This window comes from Boleophthalmus pectinirostris, unplaced genomic scaffold (genome assembly GCF_026225935.1).
Source record: "Boleophthalmus pectinirostris isolate CB_2022bp ecotype Guang Dong unplaced genomic scaffold, ASM2622593v1 HiC_scaffold_7, whole genome shotgun sequence".
Taxonomy (NCBI): domain Eukaryota; kingdom Metazoa; phylum Chordata; class Actinopteri; order Gobiiformes; family Gobiidae; genus Boleophthalmus; species Boleophthalmus pectinirostris.
The window spans coordinates 7,824,497-7,848,738 of NW_026571473.1; the positions used below are offsets into that span (position 1 = coordinate 7,824,497).

The 24,242-nt window shown below is 37.9% G+C and overlaps 1 protein-coding gene across 5 annotated transcripts in view; it reads left to right on the forward strand.

Moving 5' to 3' along the window:
* The window catches only part of rfx2 (regulatory factor X, 2 (influences HLA class II expression)), a 58,325-nt gene that overhangs the window by 27,327 nt on the left and 6,756 nt on the right, over positions 1-24,242 (forward strand). For 2 of the 5 annotated variants that reach the window (XM_055164558.1, XM_055164559.1), the window contains exons 4-16: positions 90-161; positions 1,722-1,798; positions 2,576-2,843; positions 6,758-6,832; positions 7,701-7,882; positions 9,918-10,037; positions 10,839-10,960; positions 12,204-12,322; positions 21,329-21,435; positions 22,387-22,538; positions 22,846-22,943; positions 23,357-23,506; positions 24,024-24,232. In XM_055164558.1, coding sequence (XP_055020533.1) covers positions 90-161; positions 1,722-1,798; positions 2,576-2,843; positions 6,758-6,832; positions 7,701-7,882; positions 9,918-10,037; positions 10,839-10,960; positions 12,204-12,322; positions 21,329-21,435; positions 22,387-22,538; positions 22,846-22,943; positions 23,357-23,506; positions 24,024-24,232 — 1,751 coding nt within the window. Of the gene's footprint in view, positions 1-89; positions 162-1,721; positions 1,799-2,575; positions 2,844-6,757; positions 6,833-7,700; positions 7,883-9,917; positions 10,038-10,838; positions 10,961-12,203; positions 12,323-21,328; positions 21,436-22,386; positions 22,539-22,845; positions 22,944-23,338; positions 23,507-24,023; positions 24,233-24,242 lie in introns of those variants that run through there. The other 3 variants (XM_055164562.1, XM_055164561.1, XM_055164560.1) reach the window with 3 other exon arrangements.

Genomic DNA, 24,242 nt, shown 5'->3' on the forward strand with positions numbered 1-24,242 from the left:
CAGACCTATGTAATGGACTTCTATCCAAACAGTGTGTGTGGTTCTATGTGCAGACCTATGTAATGGACCTATGTCTTATATCCAAACAGAGGGTGCTGGTTCAAGCCACAGGCTCAGCTCAGAAGGGAGGAGCACAGCAGCACAGCAGAGCTCCACAGCAGGTACAGAGCTGTACTCAGGCAGTGCTGTCAAAGACCTCCACACAGGGACAATGTACAGGCAGAACTGTCAAAGACCACCACACAGGGACAATGTACAGGCAGAACTGTCAAAGACCACCACACAGGGACTTTAAATAGGTGGTTTTCAGATTTGAGAATGTGATGCTGTCATACTCCCAGATGGGGGGCAATTAGCCAGCTTTTCCTGTTTATTTCATTATTTCCTTGCACTTTGCTTTGAAATATTCCAAAGGTAAATTTACAAAATGTTGGAAAAACTGGATCATTTCTATAAGTGACTAAAGCCACAAACTTACTATATTACAACAAAAAAATAATACTTTTAGCTGCCCCCATCTGTATAAAATATTAGTGGTGTACAGAATTTTGTGTTGTGCATCTGAAACCCAGCAGTACAGACAGAACATTCAAAGACCAACACAGGGACATTTTAGTCAGACTGAACTATGAGATGCTTTAGAGGCTCATTTCACTGACTTGAAGTTACAAAACATCAGTTCAACCTTCCAGCATGAGCTCTGCATGAAGCCAATCTCCTCAGAATACAGTATACATGTATACATGTATACCTCTGCTGCTCCCTCTGTGACTGTAACACCAGATCCTTTCTCTGGCTGAGCCTGGCTGCTGCCTCCACACATCAACAACAACCAAGTATTAATATGATGCAAGTCTAATTACTTTGTGTTTTCTGTTTCTGTCTATTTTAAACTCATCAAGTCATGTGAATGTCTGACATGCTTGAACCAAATCCCACATATGTCTCTGTTGTTCAGTCATTGTCGAATATTCTGCGCCAACTGTGCCTGCTGAAATACATGTTAATGATCATAAATCAAACAAGTTCAACTATGAAATGTCATATTTTGTCTACGGATACTTTGCAGCTGATGTCATCAACATTCCCTGGGAGTGTGAAACTAACTTTAGGCACTGCTTTGTCTGAGGATTTATTAGACTCTAATTTGAGCTTCATTTGAACACAATCTAACCCAAAAAACAGATATAGCTGGAACTGAAACAGGTGAGCCGATGTGTGCTGTTAAACAAGTCTCTCACATATAAAATTAGTCACACACGAGCTAGCATTAGCCAACAGTTTTTCAGTGAGTCGCTTTCACCTTTTTGTTGAAAATCAGACACTAAAAACCATGAATGCTCATATTGATCATAGACTCCTGAAATGTGCTGTTTAAACTGACAGTGTTTGCTAATGTGTGCATTGTGTCACTGATAGAGATGCATGTAAAACAACCCCAGCATTATGACACTGCAAAGTATCAATTACTTTATAAATCAGTATTTAAATCTAAAGGCTGCCATGGTCTAAACTTATTATCATCATGAAACAATGATAATAAGTGAATGCACTTTTTGTCTTCTTCTAAAATCTTATAAATTCCTTTTTCCACTTTCAACTATATCTAAAAATATCTACCTATGAGGAACCAAATAGTGCTGTCCATTTCAGTGCTATAAAAACAGTAATAAAGAGCACAGTGGTACTTTTTGTTTCTCATGTTGTGTGTGTTTCTGTAGGTTCAACAAGTGCAGCATGTGTACCCATCTCAGTATGTGGGAGAAGGTGGAGAGTCTGTTTACACCAATGGGACAATGTAAGGCCACCGTCTGTATTTTATTATTATTATTTGAGTGCATTTAACAGGTTCTTCTAATTATTACTTGGTTTGGTGTGTGGTAATGGTGGTATTTATCTTCATAAGAAATATGCTAAATACAGGAAGTTGTGTTGAGTTTATTGCATTCCATCTACAATGCAGGTACAGTTTGCACGCAAGGAAGGCATTTTTCAGACTGTTTTAACAATATAAAGATGTTATTATTTATTTTTATTAGTCCAATCATAACTATTTGTGCTATTATGTGTGCTATTTGGACCTATTTGGTTGCTAGGTAACAGTTATAGAGTTATCATGTTGTATCTGTTGCCTGTTTCCAATGAGGAAGTAAAATTATAAACCAAATTAAAAAAAAAAAAAAAAAAAAAGGTAAGATCATTAGTATAATCTTAAATAGGGATGCACCAATCCCAATTTTGATACTGTAGCTTCTGTCGATACCCAATATCCACTAATATCAATGCAGAGATTGAAAACAGCTTTTATTTCCTTTAAACAAAAATAAAATAAGACAAAACTGATCCAAAGGTGTTATGTAGCTGTGATTTGACTCTGAGGAAATGACAGACTTTGTGTAAATAACAGTTTAAACATTCTGAGACTTTCTGGACCAAATACGACCAGTCTTATTACATCAGTTTATCTCAAATGAGTACCAAGTCTAACCTGTCAAATGGTTTTAGTTTGATCACGTTCAAAAAGATTATTTGTTTTTTTCACAATTCATTAATCTATGTACTTTATTACGTCCAGCCGCACAGCCTACTCCTACAACCCTGACTCACAGCTGTATGGCCAGAGTACCGGCCCGTACTTTGACACTCAGGCGGGTGGAGCCCACGTGACCACGGTGGTGTCGTCCTCGGGCGCGGGTGGGGTGCCCTCTCACGGCATGGTGGGCATCGCCATGGATGTGGGCAGCAGCCACATCATCTCCAGCGGCAGCACCTACCTGATCCACGGGGGCATGGAGGGCGGCCGCAACCACCTGTCCCACTCCTCTCGCTCCTCCTCGGCCATGGTGAGAAAAGAGAGACAAAAAGCAACAGAAAAATGCTGTTTAGTTACTCAATACTGATTCCAACACCACAATGATAATGATAATAATAATAATAATAAACAAAACAAAAACACTAATGTATATAGACAATAGAATCTAATTTTCAACATTAAACATAGTACTTTCTTTTATATTACTATGTGGTCTTCCTCTGTGGTCCAGGTAGGTTCCATAGTGGTCCATGGGCGTTCTGATACAGCTCAAGATCATTCTAAACTATTCAGGAAATGTTCATTTTTGTCCTGTAAATGTTAATTTTTTTTGTATCAAATGAGTATCTAGTTTCAATACTAGTTTTAGCAAGTATCAGATTTTTGGCACTTTTGACAGCCCTATTAGTTAGACATGTTTCTAATAGCATTAAATTAAAAGCTATCCATGGAGTTCAAAATGATGAAAAATTAAGGCCATTGCCATAGCGATTAATGGTTTAAAACGAAAACTAAAAAGCTCCTCAAAATATTGCACATAAAAGGAAGCTGAAAACCATAAATATTCAAGTTAGTAGTGACTTCTGTACTCAGTACTAGAACAGTGGGCACATATCTTTTTATATTGTTGGGTTTGAGCTTCTTTCACAATCTCTGGGCCTACATCATTTTTATTGGAGATGGGGTTTTGTAAAATCACTGTGGCTAATAAGGTAAATTTAGTTTTAAAGGGACATTCCGGTATTTTGGACATTTTGGACTTAATTTCCTAGTGAGCCAGAGTGTTGGAGACACGTGGAGACACTTTTTAAATATTCCATCCATTCCTTGTATTTGCAGAGGTTGCTGGTGCTAGGCTAGTGCATGTCAATGGCCATAGTTAGCCTGCCACTAAAAACAGTCTTACCCACTCCACAAAGCACTATTATTACACCAGACTGTTGAGATAAATGTCTGTGTTGATAGAATAATGTTTGAAATGAAACTAATCTTGTATCGCATGAATCGTCACATGTTGAGGGGCTATTTTCTCAGCAGCAGCGGAATTTTACTTTGCCAGTAAGATAGGTGCGAGGTGATATCAGTCCGCCGCTGCCAAGCTTTCTATCAGGAAGTGCAACTCACTGCTGCTGCTCAAACATAAATCCTTCAAATGCAGGTTTTACTTCTAAAATTATTCTTTTATCAGAGACATTTACACTCGACAGTCTGGCGTTATAAAAAAATTTGCCTTGAGTGCTTTGTGGAGTGGGGAAGACTGTTTTTAGTGGCAGGCTAACTATGGCCATTGACATGCACTAGCCTAGCACCAGCGACCTCTGCAAATACAAGAAGTGAATGGAATATTTTAAAAAGTGTCTCCACACATCTCCAACACTTTGGCTAACTAGGAAATGAGGTCCGATGTCCAAAATTCCGGACTGTCCCTTTAATTTAGCTTCAATTGCCTCTTCACACATAGAAATAATCAGGTTCAACATTGGTCAGTTTTTCTTTTTGACATTTTTTATAAAAGTTTAATGTAATCAATAGAGAAAACTGACTCTTGCGCTCCACCTGACATTACCCATTCGTGGTTTTCAGCTATAATAATGTGATAATCTGGAAATATTTGACTAGAAATTAAAATATATAGATTTTATTAACGGCTACTTCAATTCCCCCAGTGTGAAATGGATCTAATATGATTTATGTAGCCATATCATAAAGCTTATCTGATTTATAACTTTAATTCATTGTGTGAGTGGGTATCACCTCCAAAAGCAGTCAGCGTAAGTCAAACTTAATTGCTCCTTTAATCTGTGTAGTGACCAATTTAGCTGTGTCCAAAAGGTGAAAAGTTGCTTTGCTGAACCACCCACAGCGGGGCTAATCTCATCAACATTACCACATGCTGCTGCTGCCTTCATTAGTCAAACCGGAGCTTAAAAAGAGGGATTTACAACCTGAAAGTTATACATGAAACCTATGACTTGTTCTAAGTCAAGAAAAATTTAAGTAAATTAAAATGTGCCCATTAGTGGAAATTCAGGTGCAATCAATAGGCAATATCCTGACAGATTTGACCATATTTGTTCAAATCTAACCAAATCTTTAATTTATGCATGGATTTCAGCTTCCTGTTTATACAGTAGTCGCCATTTTGAGGACCTCTGACCATTCAAAAGATATAATATTTTGGTGCACTATGTAACTTTTCCGGCTTGTCTCCAAGGAGATGTTATTGCTTTGAATTCTACATGTATTTCGCATTAAAATTTCTATCTTCAGTTTTTACTTTCATGCATTCTTACTGTGTGAAGGGTCATGTCTCCATAGATCTGACTTGTAACTTGCCTATTATACCACAGCTGCTTGTCTCCATAGAGAGAGTTAACTTTAATGCCATTGTGTGAACCATTCCAGGAAAAGCCATAACATATTTATGGAGACAAGCACAAGGCAGACTCTCCCTGTCCAAAGTTACATAGTGAAGTTTTAATTGTTAGTAACTATGGCAACAGTGCAAATCATTCAGCCTGAAACCTTTTGGATGGACTCAGAACAAAAATTATCACAAAATTAGAAAACTCAGCCTTATATAACTTAAAACCTTCCAAAAAAAAGTGCCTTAGACCAGTTTACACCACAGTAGTGATGTAGGAGTGGGGCTAGCGGCCGTAGAACCAGGACACAGCTTAAATAATTCAGATGTGTCTTGTTTGGGAGGTTTTCACAGGCACTTGAGCTCCCAGTGAAACAAAGAAACCCCCGGAGCTCATTACCATTTGGCCACAGCTTCAGGAGTCTGCTGAAGGCTGGGACCAAGGCCTGCCTCTCTCCCCTCTGCTCCCATGTCTTCAGTTTGGATTCAGTTTTTGACGTTTTTTTGTAATTCACGCCAAAGAACCTGGTTTCTTCATTATCTGTAGATTGTTTTTCCAAATTGTGTATTGAATAGTCTCACGAACGGAAAGTAATAAATTATAAATACTTTTAAATACTGTAAGAGTAGATTTGAGGGTAATTATATTTTTGTAAGGCTGCAACAAACAATTCAATCATGAAAAACACTAAATATACATAGTTCCTGTGTTGTTTGTATGTGATTCCTGATCTTTCTGAAACCTCTTCCCTCAGCTCATGACATGTTTTGGAGCCTGTGACCCAGTTAATGATTATCCAATTACTGGAATAGTTGACAATTATTGCAATAATTGATTAGTTGCAATTAATTGATTAACTTGTTTTGTAATTAGTTACATTTAAAATCAGTGACTAAATCCCAATTGGCCAAATCCACCGCAATCTCACCACCGTTTCTGCTTTTTTCTACCTACACATTATGACACTGCATAACCTGCTCTGACTGGCCATAGCACAAATACAATTAAATTCAATTAAATTTTACACAGTTTAATCAAGGATTAAATAGTGATCTAAATGCTTCTAAAATTGTGTTAAAAATAACCAGTACTATGAGTAATACTTTTCATGTTTAATTTTCACTTTAGCAGTCCAATTTTGGCAGCAACTTTTCCTTGAGTAAAAATGTTCAGTACATGTTCCACCTTTTCTCCAATACAATGCACCCATTCTATTCACTGACTCAGTATCTTGTTTTGTACACAAACCCTGTCTCAGGCACTGTTGACCTGTTGCCCTTAGTTTGACATTACCCCTGCCCTTATTTGGGGTTCCAATTTGCATACATTAGTGTGTCTGACCGCCTTCACCAAGAGCTTAACCCTATGAACCCCTTGATTTGCATGCTATTGTCAGCCAATAATGCATTTGGCTACAACACTGACTGATTTGAATGGAAATGCAGAGATCTGGCTGCTTGCTAACAGTCCTGTTTCCTGTATCTTTTTGTGATTTGATTTCTGTCGTTTATCTTTTGCTTACCCCTGTCTCTCTGTCTCTCCTCTGTTCTCTCTTTTTGCATGCTCATCCTTACTATAGCTTGAAATGGCGATTGAAAACCTCCAAAAGTCTGAAGGAATTGCAAGTCACAAAAGCAGCCTGCTCAACAGCCATGTAAGTTCCCATGTAATCTGGTGCTTTGGCAGTGTGTTTACTTACATTGTCCAAAGTAGAACACACTACCTACTGATGGCTTCCTTTATTCCCCACTGCTGTCCATTTCCCTCATTGATCAGGACTTGCATTTGCAAATTATGTTTTTCTATATTTGTTTACTTTGAGAATGCATGGAACTGGCTTAAATTCAAATTGATTTTCAAGATTTTCTTTCAAATCTTGATGTCATATTATTGCATTGACATTTGGCTTAACATGACATGAGTTCTTGGGTCCCTTATAGTTAAAATAATAAAACTATTCAAATTCAATTCTTAAAAGGTATCTTCATTGTCTGGTGAATTAGACACTTGGACACTTATGTAGTTTTTGCATTGCTGACATAGGGTTTATACTTTTGTTATTATATTAGAATCAGTTTTAACTATATTCATAATTTTTCAAGTGTGCACTCAAAGCTAAGATACCCCACTTTTATTTTAACTCTTAATGTATTTTTGGCCCATAAAATGTAATGGAAAAGGAGCACTTTGTGACAGCATCAGACCACTGTGCGCCAATTTCTGCTTTTCATTATAAAGCATTTTAGTGCAAACCCAGAAGAAAGATCATTGTATTTGTCAGAGAGAGACGCTGTAAGGACTGATCATTCATTCAAAATGCATGATGCCCAGTGCACAGTTTGGATACCATTAAACAGATAGTTACCATCCCCACCAGTACTAGCTAATCTTGATACTTCAATCTAAAATAGAATATGAATGCCAATTAGTAAGTGTTTTAAAGTTGTGTTATAGTTTGATTTTACAAAATGCTTCTTGGAGGTCACTGGGCCTGTATATTTGTGTATATTTGTGTATTTTAGCTGCAGTGGCTTTTGGACAACTATGAGACGGCGGAGGGGGTGAGCCTGCCTCGCTGCTCCCTGTACAACCATTACCTCCGTCACTGTCAGGAGCAGAAGCTGGACCCTGTCAACGCCGCGTCCTTTGGGAAACTCATCCGTTCCGTATTCATGGGGCTCCGAACGCGCAGATTGGGCACCAGGTACGCACAACAATGCCCAATGTGTGATAACAGTAATCACACTGATATTATAAGTGTGATAAGTATGATGTGAAGACTATGGTCCCAATACAGTTCAGTCAGTAACTCAGCAGGGAGCTATGATCAGTGAGACTTTTAAAGGCACTGTACCGGAATTTGACTTAAAACATGCAAAAGTAAATTTTTTTGTTAATTTAAAACTTTTTGTAGTGGTCCAGAATGATTCCTCACTTACCTTATGCCTTTGGAGCATCCTTATTATTGAGTTTATAAACACTTTTCACAACTCTCAGAAAGTTATTGCTAACGGCAACTAGCAGGCTAATGCACACTTCCCGATTATCAGACAATAAAATTCTTTATATATTCCTTGCGGACATATATGACCCCAAAAACTCTGTATACAATATATCTGTATTGGAACAAGACAATATTTTGCTCAAATACATGAAAAAATCAGGTACAAAACCTTTAAAACTTCCTGTTTATAGGTGACATTTTGAGGACTGACTATTCAAACACAGTGTATTTTGCCTGGAAATGGTAATTGTTATGACAACGATCCCAATTTGGCATCAAAAAGTCATGTATGACTACAGTTCAGTAACTCAGTTTAGATATGATCTGTTTACTCAGTTCTTAAAACTAGGGCCCGATCGATATATTGGTTGGCCAATATATGGGCCTCGGCCTAAATTTCTCTCCATTAAGGCCAGGAGTCCATGGGCATGTTATACCTCTTTATAAAGCTTAGACTCTATATTCCGTCAATTTAATCCAATTTACAGAGTGGTAAATGTGCTAATATATGGCACTGCATCAATATTTATGTGTGAGTAATTTGTCTGTTAGTAACGCGTACTGCCCCTGAACGCACCCCCAGAGTCACGTGACTCACGTGCGCTTGTTTATACCTGTGCGCTCTCAGCATCCTCTGAGACAGCACTGAAACACTCTTGTGTCTGATCAAAACTATAAATACAAGTGAAAACTGTGGTGAAGTTTACTTGTATTTATAGCTTTGATCAGACAGGCCAGCAAAAAAAAACCCCCCAAAACTTCTGCCTGTTTTTATCAAAGTGGATTATATTATTTTTATGGACAATCGTTTTGAGTCAGGATTGAAAGGACACGTATTTGTGAAGACTGAGAGGTGCCTGTGTGTGCGGTAAGTGTCGCAAATGTGTCGGTTTTGGAGCTACTTATGGTTCTTTCTCATTGGCTAGTGCATAGCCGCTGTAAGCTCCCACACATAAACAGCCTGTTTTCTTACACTGGCCACTGTAACATGACTATACATGTTACTGGACCTGCACAGATATGTAAATGAGTTGTAAATAGAATTGTGATATTGGCATTTAAGCATATAATTAATTACCGCTATTCGCACGCATTTACAGCTAAAGGCTAATAGCTGTAGTTTTGACTTTGTTTACTGGCTGGAATGTCATGCTAAAATGTGACGCTAAAATGCCATTAGGTCGACCTACTGTCTTTAAATATGACTGTAAAGAGACAAAATAACAGTAAATGCTGCTTAAACAAACCCAAATGAAATCCAATACAGTAAAATCAAAGTTTTAGAATCAGTTGAAGATTTACAGTGAATTTTACATCACTAAATATATTGACTGTTATATTGGCTATCGGCACCTCCAAAGCACCTTTTGTTGGTCTGATATCAGATGCAAAAAAAAAATCTGTGTCGGTTGGGCCCTACATAAAACTATTAATATGTTTTAGCTTCATTTTTACAGGCGACATTTTGAGCACTTTTTCATGATTCAGACGTTAGGATATTCAGATCTGATTTGCTAATTGCTATGAACTCGCTGACTGGGCACCAGGTATGCACAACAATGCCCAGTATATGATAATAGTAATCACAGAACCATTACAGCTGTGAAGAGTATGATGAAGCTCGTGAGCATGGCACGGCTGTGGATGGAAGGCTGTAATGATAGTGATTACACTGAAGGCAAGATGTCTCCTTCTCCCTCTTCACTGGCTTTTTTTTTTGTTGTGAATCCACCAGAGGAAACTCCAAGTATCACTACTACGGGATCCGGGTGAAGCCAGATTCTCCGCTTAATCGTCTGCAGGAGGACACTCAGTACATGGCAATGAGGCAGCAACCTGTCCACCAGAAACAGAGGTCAGAGGTCACACAACGTTTTTCCTGTTCTGATGGACCATTTAAGGTGTTTTTAGCCCATTCAGAAGATATAATGTGATATGATTTGTTAATTGCTATGGCAATAGTCCAAATTTTTCAGTTTGCCCTGTTCCAGTCATACTATTAAATCTATGAGTTTTAGCGAACTTATGGGCAAAATTTGAAGAACTTTTTACTTTTCACAAGATAGGATATTTTGTTTTGAATAGGACATTGTTATGGTGACTGCCCAAAATTTTATATGACCAGTTTACTCCAAGTCATCCTCTTAAAACTATTCACAAGGTTTTAGTTTCTTGTTTATTGGGAGCCTGTTACTTCATCAAAAGCATACCCGGTGTTATGTTTTGTTTCATTCACACACTTTTGAGTGATCTGATCCAAATGATTCTAGTGAAGGAGTATGGAGTTTAAAAACATAGTAGAGCACATTCTGAATTACCACATGACTTCACAAGGAGTGTTTTCTGAGAGAATAACTCAACTTAAATATGCAGAGTTTGCGTGTTTGTGTTTCTGTGAATTAAACATAACACAAGTCCAGATATGTTTGTGATGAGGAAACAACATCATAACACAGATTAGAAATAACGCAATGTGTAAGTTATTCTTGTCAAATGTAGTAGCTGCTATATAATAAATAGATGTGTGTTAAAACTGTGATTAAAACAGTAATTCATTTTGATCCAGGACCATAGCTATATTCTCTACAGTGCTAGTGTTTGAATGCTTAAGCCCCCATGCTCACCCTGCTCCCTGGGCCCCTGTTGCGTGTGTTAGATTCAAGCCTCTGCAGAAGGTGGATGGGATGTCTGACAGTCTGTGTGGGAGCTCACAGCACTGCAGCAGCACTCCAGAGCAGTCTGTGGCCGCGCAGAGCCAGCATCACCAGCAGTACATCGGTAAGAACACACACACTGCTACTGTCACATACACATGCACTGTACAGGTTCAAATGAAAAGGATTTAAAGTCACAGCGCAGTGTTTCCCGCAGGTTTATACTAAGACTCTGGTGGCATAAGCGCTCTATATTTGAACCATTTTTTAAATACAATATTCTGGTGTATAAATGTCACTTATTGCTGGATTTTAGATGACATCACAACACTCATTAATACAGATGGGGACAGCTAAAATAAATAAATGAAAATGCAAAATTATGTTGTAATACAGTGAGTTCTGTGGTTTAGTCAATAATTGAAAGTATCAGGCTCAACATCTGTGAATTTAACGCTTGGATATTTCATCACAGAGTGTAGTGTAATCAAAAGGAAAAACTGTCTCTTGCCCCACATCTGGGACTATGACATCATCACATTCTTGAATCTGAAAACCATCAGTTGCTTCCACTGAACAAAAAAGCGCTGATTATAGATGAAAAATGGTGACTTCTATATGTTTATGGTAACACTTCAAGCATAAAGTATCATGTGTTTAACAATTTATTTTGTCCTGCTAGTTTTTCGACTATGGGGGGGCCACCATAGTTTCCTCTATTAACTACATGGACAAAATGGACAAAAATACACTAAAATATAAGCATGTTTTTTTTTTTTCTTGTTTATTGCATTGAAACACTTGTATCTCCACAAACTTGACTCTTATTTGACCTGGAGGAGGGCCTCTTCCTGCTTGTTTGTATGGAAATGTTGTTCCTTTGCCTTTAATTACAGTATGTCCTCAAATGTATTTATCTCCATGGAGAATTTTCTGAATTATTTAACTTCCCATGTTCATAGTATCTCGCCGGTGATTTGTCACTTCCAGAAAGTTACATATTGTTCCTTTAAACAAAATTTATAGTATCAATAAAATGCAGAATTTAGATTTTTTTGGTGTTTGTTTGGATATACATATATAAGAAAGTTTGTATTTTCATATATAGGAGGTGTATACTTAAATGTCACTTATTGCCCTCATCAAAAAGCATTACAAATGAAATATAAAGTTCTAAAAATACACCACCATAGTCTCTTGTATTAATAGGAAACACTGCTACTCTTTGACTTTATTTAATCTATTGGTACCTTTTACATAGTCACCCTTTACATACTTGCAGAGCCCATGCACAGATCAGTGTTTGTGTTTGTATTTTCTGTCCGGCGCTTTGACTGACAGCTGTCGTCTCTCTCCCTTTCGCACAGACACTTCTCACACGTTGCCTCCGTTTCCTTCTCCTGACCTGGACTCTCAGCCCCTCCCAGAGCGCATCAACATGAGTGATATCAAGAAACTGCAAAAGCTTTACAGAGACCACTGCGAGGTAAGACAGGCTACAGTCTGAGAACTGAAAATTATAAGTTTATGGTGTTAAAGGGTGGATGACAGATTTTCTTCATAACATTCTTTCATTTTTACTTAAAGGGGTCTGATAATGCCTGTTGTAAATATAAATTATAGTTTTATACCAATCAAGAAGCAGTTTGGGAAGAAAAGATGAGGAATATATATAAAAAAAATGACAGAAAGTAGATAGTTCTAAACATACTGATGATGATGTCTTACTAGGGAGAATACTATCAAAGTTACGCAGAAGTTACACATAAGAAACTTAATTATTTCAACAAAATAAAGGCGCTTTCTTATATTTTTATTTGTCAAATCATAATTTCTGTGTGGAGTTTTGGCTTAGTGTACTGCTTGGTTGCTAGGTTACATTTGAGGAATTCCCTAGCCTAGCGTGGTGTCATAATTTCCAATCAGGAAGTGAAAAATGGCAAACTGGGAAAAAAAGTGTGAAAGTTTGAACAAAATCTTAGTAAAACCTGTAGATGTGTTTTAGTAAAATGACTAGTCTGTAGTGATGTACAGTACGGAATATGGACAGGAATAGAAAGCAGAAAGCCGAAAGGTCTTTAGTGTTACCAACATGTAATTCACTATAATTGCCACATTTTCATACTTCTCTTATTATAGACCTGTCACAACAACAAATGTTCAAATACAATATATATAATTATAAAAAATACCATTATAAACGATAACATTGGACCTACTTTATACCACTGACACAATAACCCTAAAGCAGGATTATTAGTATTATTTTAACTTTTCCTTTTTAAATGGAGTTGCGATAAATAGATAGTTAAAGGTGCATTTTGTAACTTTTCTGGTTGGATGGAGAAATGCATGGAGATGTTATTGCTTTGTCTGGAATGTTTCACAGTATATCATTAAACATTTCCATCTTCACAGAGAACAAACCAGACCAAGTTACAGGTCAGACCCGTGGAGAGGCAATCGCACTCAGTCAGAATGCCTTTTTTTTCCTAGGCATTTTTGAGCTATAAAACCACCTGTAATTGAATAAATGTAAAGTAGAGCTGTTTAATGTCATACTGTGGAACATTCCAGGCAGCGCAGTGATGTATCCATAGAAACAAGCATGCGATGGACCCTCTACAAAAAAGTTACACAATGCACTTTTAAAGGAAACATGCAGCTAGTTAATACATATTAGTCGCAGATGTTAATTGTTTGACCCTGTGCGCAAATATGAATGAACTACAAAAAAGGATTGTGACAGGCCTATGTTATTACCACATATACTTACTTAATGCTGCCACTTGTTGCACAACCCATTTCACTGAGGTGTCACGCTCCCACTTCCTGTTTGCTGCACCAGTGTTGTGTGAATCCTAATCCTGCTGTTTATGTCTGTGGAGGTTAGAACAGTCAAAACATGGTTGGACATAAAGCAGGAGCTGCACTGAGGACCTGTCAACACGTATCTGATGTCTCATAGAAAATCTGGACAAAGAGACCGGCCTTGTTTACTTCAGCCCGGTGATTATTATAGTATGTGATCTGTGCGACGCCCAGTTCTATAACCTGCAGCTATTAGCTAATTAAAAATGTTTTTCTCCAGCACACCTTGGTTTAAGAGAATTTAATATAATGATCTCTGTTCCACAGCACAAATTTAAGAAGTATTTAAAGTCTTATATTATGTAAAACTGACTCTGAGCTTTAAGTCCTGTCATAATGCTGTTACCTCATTTTAAATATATTTGTGTTTTGTTTCATTCACATATGTTTGAGTAATCTTTTATTATTAGTCTGTCCATATCTCCAAAGTTCAGAATGTTCTGTTCCACGTTGTGATGTCATGAAGCGGTAATTTTCCTTTTGTTCAGCCCATAGACAATTCCAAAGTTTTAATTATCCAAATGATTCTAGTGAAAATGTGTAGAGTTTAAAAGCACAGTGGACTACTTCCTGTATTACCACATGACATCACAAGGTGGAACAGAGTGTTTTCTGTTTGAGAGAAGAACTCAGCTTAAATATGCAGTGTTTGTGTGTTAAACATGTGTGAATGAAACAAAGCACAATTCTTGGTAAGTTTTTGATGAAGAAATTATAACATAGATCCCAAAATAGCATAATTTGGGCCTTTTAAATGTCACTTATTGTAGTATTAGCTTTTATTTTTATTTTCTTTTACTTATATTATTCTACTCAATTAAGCATACCAGTTTTTTTCAAAGTATTTGAATCATTTTATAATTTAACTTGTATATATTTTTATACTTTTTATTAGAGATGGGTGATTATAATATGCCAAAAAAGTAATATATTTTTTCCCTGATTAATCTCCTTTTTATTTAATATATATATTTTTTTATCTAATTACATACAAGTTTAAAACAAACATTTGCTCCAAAAGTCTCCAAAGTCTGCTCTCACCACATGATTTTACTGCTAAAAACTCTCAAACTCTCAAAAATTTGTGCCAGAACCTTTTTCACATTACATTCAACAAGTGTCACTTATTTTACGCTCAGAAAACTCAAAGCGAAAAACTGAAACGGACATATTAGGCACATGTCAAAAAGAACATTTGAAAAACCACCTCGTATTTCATAATAAAGTCATTTGAATGTGTTGCGTAACATGAATAACCCCCCTCGGCCAGGACAATGGATACGAGTGGGCAGAAGAAGACCCCTGCTGCCCCGAGAATAGCAGGAATAATATTGGACATTAAAATTTGGGTCTTTTGAGTGTGGAGAGCGGCTGTGATTAAGGCACCACTACTCTGGCTTTATCATATTATCCGTGGCCCTGCTTGTCCAGCCTCTGCACGCGCGCTTTGTTCCTGGAGCCTTTTCATCGTGGTGCGCCTTTCAAGACATGCCAATTAACCTTTGGAGCGGGCTGGACTCGGCGCTGTCTTTGTGCGGGCCTCCCCTCGCCTCTTTGTAATACCTTGTCTGTGGTCGGGCACACGGGTGATGGCTTTGTCCTCCTGCGCATTTCTGTCAAGCCTGCGTCGCCACGTTGTGTGTTTTTTCATTCTTTTTGAGAGTGAACAGTGACATATTAACACGTAAGGAAAGGATGGATTAAAGGTGCACTGTGGAACTTTTCTGGTGAGGGATCTGCTGCCTCCATGGAGGTATTGATGGGAAAATGTGCTGTTTCTGAAGCTTGTTAGACATTGATCTGAGCTTTATTTTCACACAATCTGACCAGAAAGAGTTTATTTAGTTGGAACTACAACAGTTGAGATGATTTGTCTCAGTCTCTCACACATAAAATTACTGTCACAAGCTAAATAACTATTAGCCAACAGTTTTTCAGTTAATCACCTTTTTTTGCTGAAAACCAAACACTTAAATAGGACAGTGAGCGCTTGTGTTGATCACAGGCTTCTGAAAATGTGTTGTTTAAATCAATTTTGTATTTTTTCTTGAGATTAAAACTTCTAAAAACGTCTTACTAATGTGCGTATTAACATTCCACCATAGAGATACATGTAGAACACCCCCAGCGTGATGTCACTGCAAAATATGAATATTTGCTTTGCCTGGAATGTCTTTATTATTACTGTGAGTGGAGTTGGCTTTCCACAGATCTGACCTGTAACTTAGGTTTGTGTCTACCTGTCTACATGGAGCGTTTTAGGCAAACCATTAACATCTCCATGGATACAAGAAAGTGGCCCCTGTCAAGTTACATAGTGCTCCTTTTACCCTAAATCTGCAGTATAATTATCATACATGTACCTGGATTTAACATGGCTTTGTATGTTAAATCCACTGACGGGCAAGGTAACCGTAGCAACACACAGCATGCAGGAAGATACGTCATTTTAAAGCGAAAGAAGGCAAAGTAAACTTCAGGCAGTGCAGTTAAAGATGCACTATGTCACTTCTTTGGTGGAAGGTCTGCATCTTTGTCTCCATGGAGATACTGCCTTGCTTGGAATGTTGCACAGTATGGCGTTAATTCTGTCTATTGCTATGGGGACAAACAGGTGCAGAATTTTATTTAGAAATATAAATGCCTGTAACTGAATAAATGCACGATAGACACCATACTGTGGGACATTCCGGGCAGACCATCCATTGGAAGAGTTACGTAGTGTAAATTTAAAGCGTTTTACCTACTTTTTTTTCTTTGCTACATAATTGTATATGTTTTACTTCATATATTTGATATCTTCTGTACATATATAAAATGTAGAAATGTAGAAACATATTTAAACAAATATTCAATGAGAGGGTGTGTCCAAAAGTTGACTGGTAGTGTATGTCTTGTAAAACTTTTACACGGGCGAGATGACTCATGGTTGGTTGATTTTTCTTAAATTATGAAACAGCTAAATTTTAAGTTTCCTCTCACTAAGAACACACACACATAATCACTGCCATTATTCCAACATTCTTCTCTGTATTAATGCTGTGCCACTGTGATTCTAATGCCTGATTATCCTGAACCCATCTGTGCAATTAATGAAGTTCTATTTTTAGTCTTCTCATAAAACATCAAAGAACAAATACATATATTTTTTGGACTTGATTAAGGGTCAGTCTTTTCAACAGTCTGTCCTTTCTCTCCCCTTTTAGAAGGGACATGTTTTTTTGTTTTTTTTCTGTGGCGGCAAAACCCTGTCGTTCGGAGGGAATGGGGAATTCTCTTTTTTGTTTTGGTTTTCTGTGTTTGACCTGTTGCTGGGGGCAACCGTAAACAAGGTTGCCATGGCGACAGCTGAAGAGGAAGCAAAAACATATCATGTGATTAAAGCCTCCACTGCTGCTGTGTAACCTGATCCAGCAGCAAGTGTGTGTCCTGCCAGATACAGACGCGCCGTGTTAATGACAGAGGTGGTATTTCAGAGTGATGAAGAATTAGGACTGTTGCCATGGTGATTAACTAGTTAAACTATTATATCTTTTGAATGGTGAAGTGCCCACAATGGTCACGTATAACAGGAAGTGAGAAAAAAATAGGACTGTTGCCATAGCGAGTAACAAGCTAAAACAAAATATTTTATCTTTTGAAAAAAATGCTCAAAATATTACATGTAACAGGATGTAATAAAGAAAAAAATAGGACTGTTACCATTGCGATTAACAATTGGAACAAACTTCTACATATTTTTAAATACAAAAAACTGCTCAAAACATTTAATATAACAGGAAGCTGGAAAAATTGGACTGTCGCCATAGCGATTAACAATTTAAAACAGAATATCATATCTTTTTAAACTAGAAAAATCAAAAATGTTGCATGTAACAGAAAGCTGAAACGTATAGATAATATTGAAGTTTTATAGGTTTACATCAAAACAAAATATCATCTGACTACATACGGCTTTGAACGCACTTGGAAGCACCATTTAAAGAAAGTACAAAGTATGTGTTTGTGTGTGTATGTGTGTGTGTGTGTGTGTGTGTGTGGTGGGGGGGCAGCAGAATTCACCCTGTTGTCGTAGCGATCTCTCTCTTTCTTTCTTGTTTGCTTTGACGGCTTTAAAAGTATTTGGGCTGCCTCTGAGAGAACGCTTTAGACAGTGTAGTCTTTGTGCGCTGTGCTGTGGCTCGTCTGTACCACACCCCTATCTATACATCGCACTGACTTCTGCAGGAAAGAGGAACTGGCAGAGGGTTAAATCAGGTCACAGTTTAATCATAACTAGGAAACACCACTTTTAACAAGAAGATACAGTACTGGTCAAACTGTTCTTGTAATTAAATGTTTTGAATCATTTCCAGGCAGTTCATTGCACATTTTAAAGGTTCATTGTGCAACTTTTTTGTTTGTCTCTATGGAGATGTTAGCGCTTTGGTTTAACTTGTCTACAGTATGGCATTAAACAAATCTGTCTTGCATTTATTCAACTACAGGGTGTCTTTTAATATCTTAAAAAAAACATCTATTGAGTGGGCTTGCCTCTCCACAGATCTAATTTGGCTTGCAAGTCTCCATGGAGATTCATAAGGTTATGGCCATACTGTGGGACATGAAGACAAGTTGCACAGTCCACCTTTAAAGTAGTTAAAGTAATATTATATTTTTGGCTTAATAAACCTGTACACATAAAATTGTGGAGGTAGTGATGTATTGATTTTTAACTTGTTTGCTTTCTAAAAATAACCAGCTCCAAAACCTCAATCATGCTTATAAGGCCATACATTCAAAACATAGTTACCAAGAGTATTGTAAGGAGTAGTGTATAAGTAGTATTACAGTGTAGGACAGGGGTCTCCAACCTGTAGCTCAGGAGCTAACAGCAGATTTATCCAAAACCAGTGATTTGTTCGTTTTGTACAAGAAATGTCCCATGTGTCCCTATTTTGACCAATCTGATCTGTGCCAGCAGTAATGAGAGGCATAAATTGTCATTGGTCATTGGTAAAATACAGAAAAGCTGTTTAAAAATCACCAAGACACAAGAAAATGTGACTATATTGACTTACATGTTAGTCATGAATGGTCTCTACATAACAATTTTCCTTAATTACGCACCATTTCACAGTTTTATTATTACCAATCACCAAAAAACAGAGATGTCCCATTTTTTTATTTTGGAAAAACTAAACTTGTACACTAATAAATGGATAAAGGTTTATGTTTTATAGGTATAGGAGTGTTCGCCACCTATGCTCAGTTTCTTGTGACTGCAAAAATAAGTAGCTTTTTGGCGTTTTCTTTTTGTTAAAGTAGCTCACCAGAAGAAAAAGGCTGTAGACCCCTGAAGTAGGAAATAGAAAAATATCAAAGTGTCATATTATGCATATTGACTTTTAGGAGTTTTTACGATGTTATATTGATGTTCCCTAAAAGTTGTTTGCAAATTGAATCATGTGTATTTGACTAATTCTGTGTTGTCCTCAGGTGCTCAGAGAATTTTCATTTCCCCTATCCCCTCCTACTGCTCTGCACACACTTCTGTCTATTCAAAAGCTCAGACTCTTGAGTGATACGTGTAGGATTAAAATATGTCACGTAGTCATGTTTGAACAATCAATACTTTGCAGTGACATCATGCCGGGGGTGTTCTACATGGATCTGTATCATGTATTGGTGGAATGTTTAGGAGTAACCATGGTGACACAATGGAAACACTGTCAAAAAGTTTTAAGACTGTCTGACAACTCAGGAAATTTAAGGCTCGTATTTTCAGCAGCCTGTGATCAATACGAGCGTTCAAGAGTTTGATTTTAAACAAAAGGTGAGAGCGCTGTGTAAGAGATTTGTTTACCAGCACAAATCGGCTGTTGTAGTTCGCCTTAAGTCAGTTCTTTATGGTCAAATAAAGCTCCGATTAAAGTCTAATAAAGCCTCAGACAGAACAGAGCCTACAGTTAGCATCACACGCCCGGGGAATGTTGATGACATCAGCTCCAAAGTATTGACAGAAACTAGTTAATGATGAAAATCTGCTGCTTGTTTAAGTGTCATTATGAAAAAAAAAAAAAAATAGGACTTCTCAGTTAATTCAGATTTGAACAGAAGACGCCCAGTTCTTTTTGTGAGCTGTTTTAGATCAATCTGTTAACAAGTAATTATCCACAAATGTTTAGTGGTGGAACATAGAGTAAATGTATTAAATTACTATATTTAAGTGTAGATTGTAGGTATCTGTCCTTTGCTTAAGTACATTTCAACATACTTTTACCTTTACTTCACTACATTTGGATCTGTACTTTTTACTCTACTATATTTTTTAACAGGACTGAAAAGTAAAATCATTTTTCTATACCATACCAACTTTATTTTTAAAAGCACTTTAAAAACTTTACAGCTGGCCAAAGTGCTGTACACAAACACAGGATAGACAAGGACAATCTCAGTACAACACAATACACAATAGAAACACGATACAACTACTAAAAACATAGAAAACCATAAGATACTCAACAACAAGAAATGTGCATGTCAGTTGAAAAAAGGTGCGTTTTCTATGATAGTTTGAAACCTGCTGAAGGGCTGAGGGTTTATTTTTAACATTTGTAGTTGGAGCAAACAAAAATATACCAATAAAACAGCCGGAAAAAATACAGATTCAATTTAAGTTTCTACTGAACAAAATTCAGTCCAAATCTTTATCAAAATCACTACATTTGAAGCTTTAGAAGACCTCAAAATCTGAGTGAAATACTTTTACTTTTTACTCTTTAAATACATTTTTATGCTACTTTTTATGATACATTTAACACTTTTACTTCCATAGATTTTTTCATGTGATACATTTACTTTTACTTAAGAATTTTTGGGTCCGTTATCTGTACTTTTACTTATGTAACACAACTGAGTACTTCTTCCAGCACTTTCCTTTTCAGATCTGTGTAGAAGTGAGAGTTAACGTGATATAAGCTGTTTGATTCTATATATAAATAATGATCCACACATGTTATAGTCCGATACTAAATACCCCTTTTAAGAATGTTATGTTTCCTTTTGTATCAGATCTTTGTAGAAGTGCGAGTTAAAGTGAAAGAGCCGGAGCTGGTCCTGTAGAGTGTGAGATTAATGTGTGCAGCTCCTCTTTGTGTCACCCCAGGGCCCACTCTGAAGCCGCACCAGAAACTTTGTTGTGTGTCTCGTTACCATGGCTCAGCTCTGTGTGTTTGTCCTCCCCTCCTCCTCCTCCTTCTCCCTCTTTCCCTCTCCTGCTCTCCTCTCCTCTTTCTCTCCTCCCTTCACCTCCCTCTCTCCTCCTCTCCCCTCTTATCCTCCATTCGCCTCTCTCCCCCCGCTCGCTGTCTTCTTCTCCCTCTCTCCTCGCCTTCTTTGCCCCTCCTCCCCTCCTGCTCTCCCTCTCCTCCACCTCCCTCTTTCCACCTCTCTCCCTGACCCTTTTCCCTCCTTTTCTTCCTCCTCCCCTCTTTCTTCTGCCTCCTCCCCTCTCCTCCTATTTTTCTCTCCTCTTGCTCTCTCTTCTTTCACTCCTCCTCCCCCGTTTCTCCTCTCCTCTCTCCTCCTCTACCCCTCCCTTCTCTCCTCCTCACTCCCTCCCTTCTTTACTCTTCTTTAGGCCACTCTGGATGTGGTGATGAACCTCCAGTTTCACTACATTGAGAAACTCTGGCAGACATTTTGGTATGCAACATCGCCCTCTAGTGACGGGAGCACCGGTGTTAGGTATGTGCAAGTATTCGGCTAATGGTACAAATGTATATTTTTTATGAAACTTATGATTTAAAACTTTAAATTATGGACCAGATAATTGTGATAATGACTTGTTTCCATAATCAAATGAAACAGAAAACACACACCAAAGTTCCTGCAGATGTGCAAATGCAAGGAACAGCAAAACAAAAGTGAAAAAATGCAGAGCACACTCAGATGGCCGATGTCCAAAAGCTTTTACATTTTTAAATAACTTTTGGCAAAAAAAAAAAAAAGTCTTAAGTCAGATATTTTTCTTGCTTTGGACCACAATCTGTTATTTAAAAATAAAAAAAGCTTTTGGACATCAGCCGTCTGAGTGTGCTATGCATTTTTTCACTTCTGTTTCCATAATCAAACATCCCCATATCATAAATAAACACATTGAAGGAGCTGTATGTCAGATTGTGATTTTAAATTCCATAGACAGGACCTAAGTGTGTCCCCAGATACAAGGTAGACATGTTCAAATCAGATGTTCCTTTTACTGATAACATCTGGAATCATTTATTCTTAATTATTAGAGTTTTTTTTAATTTTTTATAATATCTCGAGACAGAAAGCAGAATGAGCCTCACATGAGTCTCTCATTTGGGTTGCCAGTTTCAATACTAAAATCCGGTTGGTTTAAACCTAAAAGGGCTTTCTAATTTGAACGGTCAGTATGTAAACCCCAGCACCAACAGTCAGTCTTGAATCAGTGCCTCTGCTGCTGCTGTATGTGCTGTCCATATATGGAGAATGAGAAAAACTTGCAAATGTCAAGTATCTGCTGGTTAAAGCGCTGGCAACCCACGTTCAGTTCATTTTTTTAAAACTGTAAGAGCACAGGCTACATACAGTTCCTTTAATAAATAAAGTAAATACATAAATAATAACAAAAAATACTGTGTTTTAACATGAGCTTGTCTTCTTGTTGTGCAGTGAGGATGACCCAGAGGGCATGATCCCGAGGGACAAACTGGTGTCTCTGTGTAAATTTGAGCCTGTGCGTGTGTGGATGAGGAGCTGTGACCACGTCCTGTACCAGGCTCTGGTGGAGATCCTCATCCCCGATGTGCTGCGCCCTGTGCCCAGTCAGTGTCAACTATCAAATATTATACTCACACATACATAGGGCTGAGGGATATGACAAAAAACACTCTCTCCATCCTCTAGTCCTCTCTCTTCTCTTCCTTCTCCTCTTCTCTTATGCTTTTACTGGCAGATTGATTAGATGTAGACCCCTGATAAAAAACAAAAAACAAAAAAACAACCATATCATTGATGATTAGACTGAATCTTGGTTAAAATTTGATAAATCGCCCAGCCCTAAATAACACTCAAGAAAAAAAAGTGTCATTGTGCATACACTTTAATAATTCTGATACCTTCCCTCCTCAGGTACTCTCACTCAGGCCATCCGAAACTTTGCCAAGAGTCTTGAAGGCTGGCTGACCACCGCCATGACCAGTTTTCCTCATGAAATAATCCGCACAAAGGTAAAAAAAGATGGAAAATGTACTTCTGGAGATTTCAACCATGTTATAACATTGTTCCCTCATTAAAAATCCGTCTGAAGAGTTTTAAATGTCATCCATATATGTTTGAGTAAACTTATGATCTCTCCTGGGCCCTATTCCAACCCTCTTTGCGGTTAGCTGTAAGATTCTGTCCAAAGGGCCGCCCACAGGCCTCCATGTACAGCAATTTTCCATAAATATACAAAGCATGTATTTTCAATAAATGCAAGATAGGTGCATGTACTAGTGCACACAGAGAGAATACTGACGGCAAAGCAATGAAGTTACCCAGTGCACTTTTAAACCGCAGTATCGTACCAGGGCCTGTAATGAAAGTATCTACATCCAAATAACTATTTATAAAGTAAATAAAGTGATTGTTTGATTTGCAGGTTGCCGTGGTGAGTGCCTTTGCTCAGACTTTGAGGCGTTACACCAGTTTAAACCATTTGGCTCAAGCTGCTCGCGCCGTCCTGCAGAACACCTCCCAGATCAACCAGATGCTCTCCGACCTCAACAGAGTCGACTTCGCTAATGTCCAGGTAACTGTCACTGAAGGTGTAGAGAAGGAGAAACTGGCTTATGTTCACTTTTAACCATCCTATAAATAGTTTCCCCATACACTTGAAACAAATCAGAGCTGTCTCTTTAACCTTCAGTGTTTTTTTTTAGTAGGGATCCACTGATCCAGCTTTTCAGTTCTGATATCAATACTATGACTTTAATAAGTATCTACTGATATCCGATGTTATTTAAGACCTGTGTAGTGATTGAAAATGGCTTTTTTAAAATTAATTTTGTTAATTTCTCAGAAAATGTATCTGATTGTATTATGTAACTGTTATGTGTCCAAACCACAACAGAATTTCTTTGTATTAATGTAGTACCTCCTGGGAGTCTAACCAGATATTGGCTGAATCAATATCATGGACCCGATACCTGATCTAACACTGATATTCATATTCGGTACTGGTATCGGTGCAGCCTTACTTTTTAGTCTTCTCTCCATGAATGGTGTCTGTCCTTCGCTCTGTGATGGGTGTGTTTGTTTCGTCACAGGAGCAGGCGTCGTGGGTGTGTCAGTGCGATGAGGCGGTGGTGAAGCGTCTGGAGCAGGACTTTAAAGTGACGCTGCAGCAGCAGAGCTCTCTGGACCAATGGGCCTCGTGGCTGGATAATGTGGTCACTCAGGTCCTCAAGCCTCACCAGGGCAGCCCCAGCTTCCCCAAAGCCGCTCGACAGTTTCTGCTCAAGTGGTCCTTCTACAGGTACTGATCA